This window comes from Triticum aestivum, chromosome 6B, assembly GCF_018294505.1.
Source record: "Triticum aestivum cultivar Chinese Spring chromosome 6B, IWGSC CS RefSeq v2.1, whole genome shotgun sequence".
Lineage (NCBI taxonomy): Eukaryota > Viridiplantae > Streptophyta > Magnoliopsida > Poales > Poaceae > Triticum > Triticum aestivum.
In genome coordinates, this window is record NC_057810.1 from 305,940,949 (window position 1) to 305,953,600 (window position 12,652).

General features: G+C 47.7%; 1 protein-coding gene and 1 long non-coding RNA gene across 2 annotated transcripts; both read right to left on the bottom strand.

Annotated features, from left to right (window-relative positions):
- Positions 1-6,045: 6,045 nt before the first annotated feature.
- Positions 6,046-8,854, bottom strand: LOC123139188 (eukaryotic initiation factor 4A-like). The gene is made up of 5 exons (XM_044558994.1): positions 8,656-8,854; positions 7,764-7,839; positions 7,555-7,658; positions 7,021-7,445; positions 6,046-6,854 (listed from the first exon to the last, which is right to left on the bottom strand). The coding sequence occupies exons 1-5, from the start codon at positions 8,852-8,854 to the stop codon at positions 6,222-6,224; spliced, it is 1,437 nt and encodes a 478-aa protein (XP_044414929.1). The 3' UTR covers positions 6,046-6,221.
- A 41-nt stretch (positions 8,855-8,895) lies between these two features.
- Positions 8,896-9,559, bottom strand: LOC123134110 (uncharacterized). Its single transcript, XR_006465500.1, has 2 exons — positions 9,438-9,559; positions 8,896-9,177 (listed from the first exon to the last, which is right to left on the bottom strand). It is a non-coding gene; the product is annotated as an uncharacterized lncRNA (long non-coding RNA).
- Between the last annotated feature and the right edge of the window lie 3,093 nt (positions 9,560-12,652).

Here is a 12,652-nt window from a genome sequence, read left to right on the forward strand (position 1 = left end):
TTGGGGCTAGATGGTGGAAATCCAGCCCGTAGACGTAGGATCGAAAGTATGTCTAGAGGGGGTGATTAGACTACTTGACCAAATAAAACCTAACGTTTTCCCAATTTTAGTTATAGGCATATTTTAGCAATTATGACAAGTTAAGCAAAACCCTACACATGCAATTCTAAGAGTATATCAGTGCAAAATAAAACATTGCACATGTAAGTAAAGGAGGGGTTTGGAGAAGGCAAACACAATGGGGACATGGTGATTTTTGGCGTGGTTCCGATAGGTGGTGCTATCATACGTCCACGTTGATGGAGACTTCAACCCACAAAGGGTAACGGCTGTGCGAGTCCACGAAGGGCTCCACCCACGAAGGGTCCACGAAGAAGCAACCTTGTCTATCCCACCATGGCCATCGTCCACGAAGGACTTGCCTCACTTGGGTATATCTTCACGAAGTAGGCGATCTCCTTGCCCTTACAAACTTCTTGGTTCAACTCCACATCATGTCGGAGGCTCCCAAGCGACACCTAACCAATCTAGGTGACACCACTCTCCAAAAGGTAATAGACGGTGTGATGATGATGAACTCCTTACTCTTGTGCTTCAAATGATAGTCTCCCCAACACCCAACTCTCTCACACAGATTTGGATATGGTGGAAGAAGGATTTGAGTGTAAAGCAACTTGGAGAAAGCTAGAAATCAAGATTCAAATGGTACGAATGGAATCTCTTGATCTCAACACATGATTAGGTGGTTCTCTCTCAAAAAATGAGTAGTGGAAGTGTAGGCACATTCTGATGGCTCTCTCAGTGAGTAAGAGGGGTGGGGGGTATATATAGCCTCCACACAAAATCCAACCGTTACACACTTTTGACTCAACTCGGTGGCACCGACTAGAAATCTCGGTGGCATTGACGTGTGTAAAAGATATGAAGGTTGGAGGTCTCAGTGGGACCGACTGGAAACAACTCGAATGGACCGATGTGCAATGGTTAGGGCAAACCTCATTTTGGTGGCACCGATTGCATCAACTCGGTAGGACCAAAGTGAAGCAATAAGTTAACAGAAAGTTGGCAAGCCATCTTCGTGGCACATCGCAAAACTCGGTATGACCGAAATAATTGCAACAGCTTCCAGAGAGTTGGCAAGGCCATCTCGGTGAGACCGAGATCCATATCGGTGGATCTGATTTGTTAGGGTTTGGTTGTGGCACTGTCTAGATGAACTCGGTGGGTCTAGATAAGGAAGTTTTGGTGGGACTGAGTTTGAATGCTAGGTTTTGGACAGATTTGGATAGATAAAGTGGTTGAGGTTTGGAGCAATATCACTAAGCACTTGAGCAAATAGGTCATAATCGAAACCTCATCCCCTTTTAATAGTCTTGAGCTTTTGCCAATCCATGTCCTTAGCATTTTGAGGGGTCCACAATCACTAGTACTTGCCATGCCAATCATTGAACATCCTGAAATCTTTAACTTGAATGGATATTAGATCAATGAGATATACATTGTTATGAATTACCAAAACCACCCGGGGATTAGTTGCACTTTTAGTAGAAGAACATGATCTCGCGCATGAAGGGGTGCAATGGGAACACCTGGTCTCTGATGAGGTGGGGGACGAAGACCACCCTCTCCCCTGGATTGGGAGCGGGCACCCGCTGGTTTGGGTTTGGTGCTTGGGTGTTAACCTCGATGGGGATGTACCCCGCACTGCGCAACTCCAAGACGGTACCCTCTGTGATGGAGGAACCAGCCCAGTGCCCCTTGAGGTTGGTGTCTGCCATTGCTGGTGACGGAGATTAGGATGTGCTATGCAAGATGGGGTTGGGATTGGATCTGATCGCTGAAGTTCAAGAGGCGGCAGACAAGGAGGAATGAGAAAGTGCTTTTTTCGTCGCTATCTCGTTACTCTTATATGGGTTGATAAAAGGCCAAGAGTCCCTCTGACGCGCCGTTGAAATCACTCCCCGCAAAAGATGTCGTTATGCATATGGGCAGAAACAAAATCTTAATGATATCCCTAAAAAAATGAGCACGGTCTCCATTTCGATGGGATGTGCCAATAAGAGGATTGCCTCGGGCCGCGATTCGGGTGGGCAGTAACTGTCCATCCAGTCATGGGTGGTGCCACTTTGATAAAGTTGTCAGGCTAGAAAGCATTGTTCACACCTACGCGGCAGGCCTTCTTGGTTAAGTAACCTCGCATCTTTGGACGCTAAGTGAGTTCTGCTAGGTCACGATCAAGGGACGTCACTCCTTTGAGGGGTGGTCCATGGTGACCTTTAGAGGAAAGGTATCTCGAATCGCCAAAGAAGGGGAACTCGTCTGTCGAGCCAAGGACTTCAAATCCAAAGTTGTCTACATCAAGGAAGTCGTCATCGGCATAGAAGACTAGTTCGGGGGCTATTGACGGCGTCCTAGACTTAGGGGTGTCAACCAAGTTGGCCCGTAGTCCTCGGGTTGGGCATGTTGGCATCATTCTCTATCGGATGGACTCCGGAAGCTACACACCTAGACGTAATCAAGACTACATATGTCGAAGAGTTGACGTATACTCCAAGCCATCTCCTACCGCCTCCATGCGCTCCCCCAGATACCGACCATGTAACCCTAGATGCCCTACTTGGCGTGTATATAAGCCAAAGGGTCTAGCCCGTAGAGGGGACCGAAACACAATTACATTCTCCTAACCCTAGGGTTAGAACACGACTTACGATCTCGAGGTAGATCAAGCTTGTACTCGATACATCACTATCAATATAAACAAGAGCAGGATGTAGGGTTTACCTCCATCAAGAGGGCCCGAACCTGGGTAAACATCATCTCCCTTGTTCATGTTACCACCGATCCGAGATCCACAGCTCGGGACCCCCTACCCCGAGGTCTGCCGATTTTGAAACCGACACCCGGCAAGTCCAGCCTGACAATTACGTGGACACAAAAATGGATTCGCTATCCCATAAATAAGACCAACAAAATGTAGCATCTTCATGGGAAAGTACGCCCATTTATATTTTTGGGGTTTCGTACAAAGAAAATCCTAGGAAGTACCTAAAAGAAAGTTAACCTAGAGCTAACACTGTGTGTTAGTTGGAAAATCAAAAATACATACAAATCAGACAATAAATGCATAGCGTACGGGGAAGAAACCACTACTAGATACTTGGCATAGCATATCCAGCCAAATACCAACTCACGGAGCATATGCATTTGGTGAGTGATTTCGAAATATGCTCACATATTTTCTCCTTGCGATACGGATCATAGTGCCTTTGCTCATAGAACCAAACACGCACACTTGTCGAAATGGTTTTGTCTCTTTGCTCCGTGCCATGAATTGGATCGGTGCTTGTGGACAACCACACATCAACCAACAATCCATCCTCCTTCATGTTGAATTTTCTCCCCTCTTCTTCTTTGGTTCTGCACCAAACGCCCAGAAGTCGTCTGGATCACCATCTGACTGGTCGTCGTCTGCCGTTGAGTGTGCTTGTGGGTGTTTGGTATCTAGGTATCCATCTGTTGGGTGTCCGGCTCCGGCCAGGAGTCCTCCATTTCCCGTCTTTGTGGCCGTTGTTGTCGTGAATCGTGTTCATCATTGCCTCCTCCTCATCCACTGTCGCGCCCGGTTGAGACATTCCAGCAAACAGAGACTGGGCACCGAAGGACGAGGGAGCCAACATCCACAGAAGGACAAGCGTTGACGACTGTGACTGAGGCTCCATGAAGGTGTGCTGGGCTTAGTAGTAGTATGGTGGATACAGTTACCCTAGGCAGAGCGGTGGCGGCTGCAGGAGCGGCGATTGCATGGCTGGCACCCGCCGGTTCACACGCTTTGGTGGAGGAGGTACTCGATGACCGGCCTCCACCAAAGCGTCCTCCCTCTTATTCTGTTTTGGCGGTGGGTGTCACGTGTTGCGGTGCTGGTCTTGCGGGCAACCACCACCAAAGGGCCCTCCGGCTCCGACGTGACAGTGAAAGGGAGAGTAGGAAAAGGGCGGCCTTTTGCATGGAGACAGTGGTGGAATTGTCCACATGTGTCGGCTCCACTTCACTTTTGGCTGGGTCCGAGGCGTCGAGCGTTTGATGCACGGCATTGAATGTCAAAAAGTGTCTAGACTGCGCTGTCCAAAAGTTTGCGAGCAGTTTGATGCACAGCGTTGGTGTTGCCTTTACAATACAGAACAGAAAGATCATGGTACCCACCAGTAGTTGTTATTGCCTGCAAATTGTGGTACTAACATCAGATTCATTCAGTAGAACATTCTTTGATATTATAGGTGACCTACACATTCAAACGCAAAGGTAACTTGCTATGTAATCTTGTCCAAAGTTCAATCCAAGTCTGACCTGCATTATTGTCCTGGCTTAAGGATTTTGTAACCTGTGTGCATAACGTTGCTCACTAGCAGCATGTGTGCACCAACACAATATAACATAGTTTTTTTAAGAGTACGCAAATTGCGTACCTTAACTTTATAGGAGAGAAGAACAAACATACAACGAAGTCTACCACTCACTGCGAACAACGAGCGTAGCAACACCAAAGACAACACACACACCACACACACACACCCACAACTACGACCCCAAAGAGCCTACCCAAAACCGCGAACCTCGCCGTGTCTCGACCAACACCGATCATCTCCGAAGAACAGCAACTCCAGCTTACTTGGATAAAACCAGCGAAGACAGTACATAGCGCCTGAGAGGAGCGATCCGGGCAGTCGCGAACACCGGAGGAGTGCATCAAAGGGCCTCTCGTCTCATAGCACAATGCTCTCAACAGAGGAACGGCGTCAAAGACACCGCCATCATGCCGGTTCTGCGAATCAAGGCTTTCGCCCCGGAGACAATTGCAGCCACCGGGCAACGAGGCAAATGGCAACACAAACGGCGACGCCTCCAGGAAGGGAAATGACATCCACGGATGCCATCGTCGCCGGTCCGACCAAAGACGAACAGGATTTTCATCCGTAGCGCTGCACATCTCCACGCCGCCAAGATCATGGCCAGCCCTGACCGATGCCTCGCACCGCCGACGTTGCAGCAACATGCCATCAAAGCCACACCAACGAGAACCACTCCAACCTCACTGTCGAGGGAGGACGCCTCAAGCCACCGCCTGCAGCACAAATGAAGAACCGCAGCATCTGCCGAGCGGTGCAAGGACCAGAACCACCACGACGGCCTTCGCCCGCACCAGGGGACTGCCACCAGATCCAGTCTGATCCGCACCTCGAACCACTCTCCGGCAACAGCTCCGTCGAGTCATCACCGCGCGCCTCACACGGCTGCAGCCGAGCGCCCGCTGCCCGCCAGGACCCTTCCTAGCAGGGCCTCGCGGCGCCGGCGCCACAGACGGTGCCGGAGCACCACCAACTCCCACCAGCCTGCTGCGCCCTACGCCAGGCTCCAGACGACCGTCGCCAGCACACACCCCACTGCGAGCCCCGCGCACCAACCACCAAGAGGAGCCAACAACCTCCCAACCCGCGCCAGATCCGGATCGTGGGATCCCGGAATCGCGCACAGAACATCGAAGCCAACCGCCGCCCGAGCACTGGCACCACCGTGGAGCCATCAGGTCACGCGCCGCCGACCCGTGCAGGCCCCGCCGCATGCCCGAGCGCCGGCGCCACCACGGCACCATCAGATCGGGAGGAGGGGTAGCCCGCGCCTCGCCGCCCCGCGCAGACCACGCCGCCGCCAGCGCCGCGGCGCCACCAAGCAAGGGAGCCACGCCGCCCAGATCCGCCGGCGGCCCGACGCACGCTGCCGCCGAGCCAAGCGCCGCCGCGAGGGCCGGCCGTCCCGCGCCGCCCAGGAGCCTCCCGAGAGGGGAAGAGCCCCGCCGCCACCGACGCACGCGCGGGCTTTGCCCAGCGCCGTCCCCTGGCGGCGGCGAGGAGGGAGGAGGCGAGAAAGGGGAGCGGCGGCAGCGAACTAGGGTTCCGCCCGGGCCGCTCGCGGGAGCGGCACGGGGCACAATATAACAATAGTAAACAACAGATGAACCAATAAAACATTTCAAACAACTATTTGCACCACATTCAATTCAGCTTCGAACCACCATGACATAATACCGGAGAACTCAACAAGTTTCAATCCCACAAGACGATTCCCACAATTCAACAAAATGCAGCTGTTGCGCAGCTCTCCAGGCCAACGATAGAAAAAAGAAGTCTAGATAGCCATCTGTGCACCATATCCAACTACACAATTGCTCACAAGAGGTCAGCGACGTTGGAGGGTAACTCCGCCATCTGAGTATTGCAGAACCTTTGGATGCCAGACAGAACACGCTCATCAGCACGAGCAACAAAGCTGATAGCTACACCAATCCCTCCAGGATGTCCACTTCGTCGAACATTACGAAGGTATTGTACTGGTTGTGCTGGCAGATCATAGTTGATGACAACAGGGACCTGCAATGCATCAGCGCCATGAAGGTCGGTGGTGACGAGGACACGGGATGATCCCGACTGGAGATCCTGGACGGCAGCATCTCTGGAGTGCTGGTCCATACCACCATGGCTTGCCGAGACAGTGTACCCCCTGCCTCTGATCTTTTCGGTCAGTGGCTTGACCTTCCGACGTGCGTTGACAAAGATGATGTTTTGCATGACGGCCATGGTGTCAAAAAGATCACATAATTTTTGAAACTTCGATTCTTCATTCTCAGCTTTAACATAGAACTGCTTAACACTAAAACCCTCAAGTTCTTCATCTTTCGGCACTATGACCTTCATAGGCTTATTCATGCACTTCCGGCAAAGTTCAAGAGCTTCATTGGACATGGCGGTAGAGAATACAGCAAACAGGATTTTGGCTGGGAGAAGCTGGATAATATCGTAGATCTGCAAGAAAGATGAATGGTCAGAAGTTACGAAAATAGATGCCACCATAGAACTGAACAAGATCTATTTTTATCGTTTCAAATAAAAAGAATAAGTAGTACGAGAGAAGTTCTGCAACCATTGTGATCACTATATAACTGAGCTGGTATGAGGATGCAAAACCAACCTGGTTCTTCAAACCTCCTGCGAGTATTTCATCAGCTTCATCCAAGACGAACATTCTGATGTTATCTGGACAAAGTGCTCGTCTTGTCAGCATGTTAAGAGCGCGGCCAGGAGTGGCGACAATAACCTGATTGCTGCTCGACGATATTTGCTTCTCCTCACGAATACTAGTTCCTCCAAGACAAGCATGAGCTTTGACACCTAGCCACTGACCAAGTGCTCCAATAACTTTCTCGGTCTCCTGTGCCAAGTCACGCGTTGGTACAAGAACCAAAGCTTGGCATTCCGTGGATCCATAATCGAGTCGCTGGAGAACTCCACAGGCAAGTGTCACAGTTGTTCCAGACAGTGACTGCTGGATAACATCCAGACCCTTGCAGAATGGGACAATTCCTCGTCGATGGATTGCAGAAGGCATCGCCAGACCTTCAAGAAAAATCACATTAAGACTTCACTATAATACATGTCAGAGTCAAGAAATAATTGTATACGCAAATAAGCATCTCAACATATTAACAAATAAAGTAGGAATTACCATATGCATATATTCCTTTCAGCAGATTTTCTCGAAGACCCATCTCAACGAAACTGTCATGGATTTCATTATATGTGTTGAACTCCTCATAAAATTGAGTTAGCCTATACCATGTCATGTTGAAAGTAATCAAATACCCATAAATATAAATGAAACAGTAAGACAAGACGAGAAACAAACAGACAGAAGTAAACTATCAGATCACATACCGCGTAGTCATCTTGGAAACAGGCTGCTTTCCATCAAACCGAGCTCCTTCTAGTACCGTTGCAGCCACGTCAACACCTTCAGGGACAGTGCAAACAAAGTACATATTAGCAAAATATTTTCTAACCCAAAACTTCAATAAAGCAGAGATGTTTCTCCTGTTCCATCAGAAACGTTGCCGAACTTTTATAGCAAAAGGGTTGGAACTAAACTCCTATTTTACTTTTTAAACACAACCATATCAAAATCAATGTTCTCAAAAAGCATCAATGCGTTGGATCAGAAATTAATCAATACTCCCTCTGTCCCATAATATAAGAACGTTTTTGACACTAGTGTCAAAAACGTTCTTATATTATGGACGGAGGGAGTATATAAAATGGTTGAAGACAGTAAAACATAGTTTTCAATAATCAAACTCTTCTCATTTCTAAACAGGAATTTTGTCCATCAGGGTAATGTTCCCTCCTCAAATTAGTAAAGCAGTTACTGTTTTCCGCATAACTCATCTCACATCTCCCTAGTTGTTTTTGTATTCCATCTGTTTTAACCTTCTTTTGTTCAAGTTCATATTCTTATCTTATGTACGCTTTTTTGTAAAGCAGTAATGTAAGATGGTTTCCTTATGATCATGTAAACGCATGGCCCACCACAATTAGTAAGGCTGTCATCTTGCACGCTCTCTACAGTCCACGTGTTGGTGTACACACCTCTTATATTCCTAATTGTGTCACTCAAAAACTGAAAATCAGTTTGCTTTTCATTTTCTAAAGAGACTGGTAGTCAAATGCCATTTGGGTGTTTTCCTTCTAAATTGTGATAGAAGACTTAGTTCAGAACAGATTTGAAGGTATACAAGTATAACAATTTTATGCACATAGGATTTTGACTCACCTTTTGTTTGAGTTACTCTAATCATGCACGCTGAACTTCCCTTGATAGATTGTGCTCCTTCAGCTCCCAGAGTCTTCGCTGCTGTTTTGTTTCTCGTATAGTCCGCTGTACTGGTCCTTACGTTGTTGTCTTTATTCTCTCCATCTCCAAATTCTTCAGTCGACTCTGGTCCTTTTCCTAGTAAAGCTGTTTCTGCCATTTTCATTTCTTTCTCATGTTGCTTCTCTAATAAAAATTTTGAGTCCAACATATTGCATGTTAAGGTTGCAATCCTTGTGGCGTGACTGCTGCTCCCTGGGTTCATTCCTTTGTTCAGTTCCTTTGAAGCAAGTTGCCCCCCTGTGGATCCTTTTTGCTTGGGATCACTTCTTCTCTCGAATACAATTTTTATAGGTGGCTTCTGTATGCCTTCATGGGCACTGTTAGAACTGATGTCAGCAAACAAAGTGGAACCTTCTGTCGATTCTTTTTGCTTCCGATCTCTCCTTGTGTACACATTTTTTATAGGTGGCTTGTGCATACCTTCACGGGCAGATCAGAAATGGTGTCAGCAAACAAAGTGTCAACCAATTGGTATTGTGCCAAGAAAATTCACAACATACATGATATTTTTAATTATCTTTTTCAAGAACTGAGAATTCATTTATTTCCATTTACGAAAACAATTTTAGCCCATGCTCTTGTAAGTATTTTCCTTTTGATTTGATTTGGAAAGGAATTTCTCATAGCATATTTGATAAATATAGCACAGCAAAGCTCGCAAATGCGCAGTTTTCACTCACCTCTGGGGACCCTTTCAATGAAGCTCGTTGAAGTTGAACTTCCGCTTATGGATTGCCAACCTTCAGCTTTTGGAATGTCTTCTGTAGCTCTCTCAGAGTTCGTTCTGGTGCCCACTAAAGCACTTGCATTGTTTTCTTTGATCTCTCCATCAGTTCTTAAGTCTTCAGTGAACTTCGACACTTGCAGTAATGTAGCCATGTCAGTCTTCAGTTTCTTTTGATGATCCTTGTCGGAACAATCTTCCAAACACGACATATGATCACCTCTTGCTGAGCTTTCACTTGGGGATTGCCCCCCTTTTGCTGCTTTCTTTGAGTTTGTTGTGCTGGCTGCCATAGCACTTGCGCTGTTTTCCGTGATCTCTTCATCAGCTCTCAACTCTGCAATGAACTTCGCCACTTCCAGCAATGTAGCTCTTTCTGTTGTCTTCAGTTCTTCTTTACGTTCCTTGCCTGAGCAACTTCCAAAAGCCAAAGAATAATTGCCTAAGAAATCCATTCCTTTGTTCGGTGTTTCTGGAGGTACCTCAATACCTTCTTCTCTTATATCTACATATTCCTTCATGCCGCTAACATTCCGTTCTTCTACTTCCTTCCATTGCCCTTCTATCCTTTTTACTTTGTCTCCAATCATGAACTCGACTAGTCTAGAAGACCATCCAAACACAAAGTGGCAAGAGAAAGGAGCACCAACAAGACTTCCCAATGCTATCCTTAACCTAATAGGCTCCTTATCTCCACTTTCCAAACTTTCCTCATCCACCTCAAGCAAAACTCCAACTGCAGATGCAACTTGATATAGCTCCTTCCAGTTTCTATATGCACCTGGGACCCCATAGACCAAAAGCCACTCTCTGATCAAGTCAAGCTTTTCCCCATCACCTTCATCCCACCTTGCTACAGTGAAATTGACCTCCTTTTCACCCAGAAATGTTTCTACATTGGGAGGCTTTAAACAGCTTAGTAGGTCATCCTCTGAGTTGAAGGATGCTACGAAATTCTGCCTACCTTCTCTCTTTATATCCCAGTCATCAGTCAGCTTCCAGAACTTGTTTAGTTCAGTTTTCACTCTTGCCGGGTCCAAGTTACAGGCATTAGATGTGATCAGCAGGCAGTGATGATAGAATTTTTCTTTTTCAACAACTTCCTTTGAAGGTTGAATCATGTAGAACGGGAACCTTGTAGAATGTCCAAATAGCTGGGCCATAGTACCCAGTTTGTCTTTTATCCTGCATTGATCCAAATTGTGTGACGTCTCTTTACAAGCAAAGCATTTCTTTTTACCGGGTAAAGTAGTTAGTTCTTGCCCCGGCGCAGCCTTATTTTCTCGACTATTACGATCCATCGCTTGTGCTGCAATCTGTACTTCTTTGGCGCTTTCTGGTACAATATAATGCCCTCTTGCTGTTTATATCAACATATACAAGCGCATATCTGATGCGGAGCATCCTACGGTCATCACCATGTCAAGAGTCCGTTTGGCAAGTGACACGTGCGACCTCTACTTCTCATACATAAAGGTGAATCTTCTCCTTTACACGTGTTCACTTGACCCCTTCGAGGATGGTATACTACTTGACACTCCACTCGTGTGCATGCATAGGTATTGCCGGAGCTTCACGGACGACGAGGAGGAGTACAAGCGCCAAGGAACACCTGCACCATCCGCGAGGGAAGCATGGAAGAGAAGGAAGAACAGGACCCGCTCTGTCTGGAGCGAGCGGTACTACCGCCCACACCAGGCGGTACTACCGCTGAAGGCACACCGGTGGTACAACCGCTCGACTACCGCCCAACTACCAGCCCAGCTTCTGTATTCAAGCGGTGCAAGACCGGTACAGCCCCGGTTCTTCCCCCAGCTGTGACTAGACCGGTACAACCGGTCCTACCTCCGGTACAACCGCTCCCTACCTTCGCGTGCACCTCCAGAAACCGGTTCCTGAGCTCCTAGCGGTACAACCGCTCGCACATCCGGTACAACCGCCCTGCCTATGCGCAGTGAGAGGGGTTTCACCCCATGTATCCCCCCACTTACCCCTTGGACTATATATACTTGTCCCTTAGCTCCGTACTAGGGTTAGCAAATATGATAGCTCATTCTTAGGTGAGCTTTGCTCCTACCTCTTCTCTTGAGAGAGAGAGACTACCACTCCCATGGAGTTCAAGACTTTCATGTGAGAAGATCCCGAGGGATTCAAGACCCCCTTTGTGGGAAGATCCTTCTAGGATTCAAGCCCCCATCTCCTTTGGATTTGGAATGAACTCTACCTTGTATCTTTTTCTTTGTTGTTCATGTACCTTGTGGATCTTGTGTGTTTGATTGTCTAGTGGATGTGTGATTGGACTTATTCTTGAGTGTTTTCCCTTGTGATTTCTCCCCCGTTCTTCCCCGTGTTCGTCGTGTTCTTCGAGGGATCCCACTCCAAACGTGAAAGATCATCACCATAGGGTTCCACCCTACATCATCTTGGTATCATGAGCCACGTTGATCACGTTTTTGGAGCCCCTACCCCGTGTTTTCTAGCTTGATTTTGTTGTTTTCGTCCTAAATCCGAAAATCCCCACCAAAAATAGCCCCCAAATTTTTTTGTGATTTGTTGGTTTGATGATGTTTTGTTGATTTTGATCTATGGATTTGCTTGGTTTCAAGTGGATCTAGCATTCCTCCAAGTTTCCCCTCTTCTCATCCACGAAATCCATCCAATTTTGGCCCCAAAATCATCCATTTCCGCCCCAAAATCGCGCCCCAAGTCGATCTGCGAAAATTCCCGACACGAGCGGTACTTCCGCCCCTCCGAGCGGTACTACCGCTGAGTACCTCGAGCGGTACAACCGCCCATCCGAGCGGTACTACCGCCCCTCCCAGTTTCAGCGTTCCGAGTTTCACCGTTTTGCCCATAACTAATTCATCCGGAGTCCGTTTTTGACGTTCTTTAGCTTGTTTTGAAGCTATTGACATCCCCCATACCACAAAAATACCACCAACATCATTTGACTCCATCAAAATTTTGGGAAATTGGCAAGTTTGCCTAGGTCTTCCACCACATCATCCGCATAGCCACCACCGACTTCCGCAACCTAACCCATTGTGATCCATATAGCATTAGTGGTTGCTTGAGTAGTGATTCAAGTCTCCTAAGGTGTTTCGGCTACTTAGGGACGATTGCTTCTTCATCAACCACCACCACCACTTCCGCATAGGCTTACCCACCATA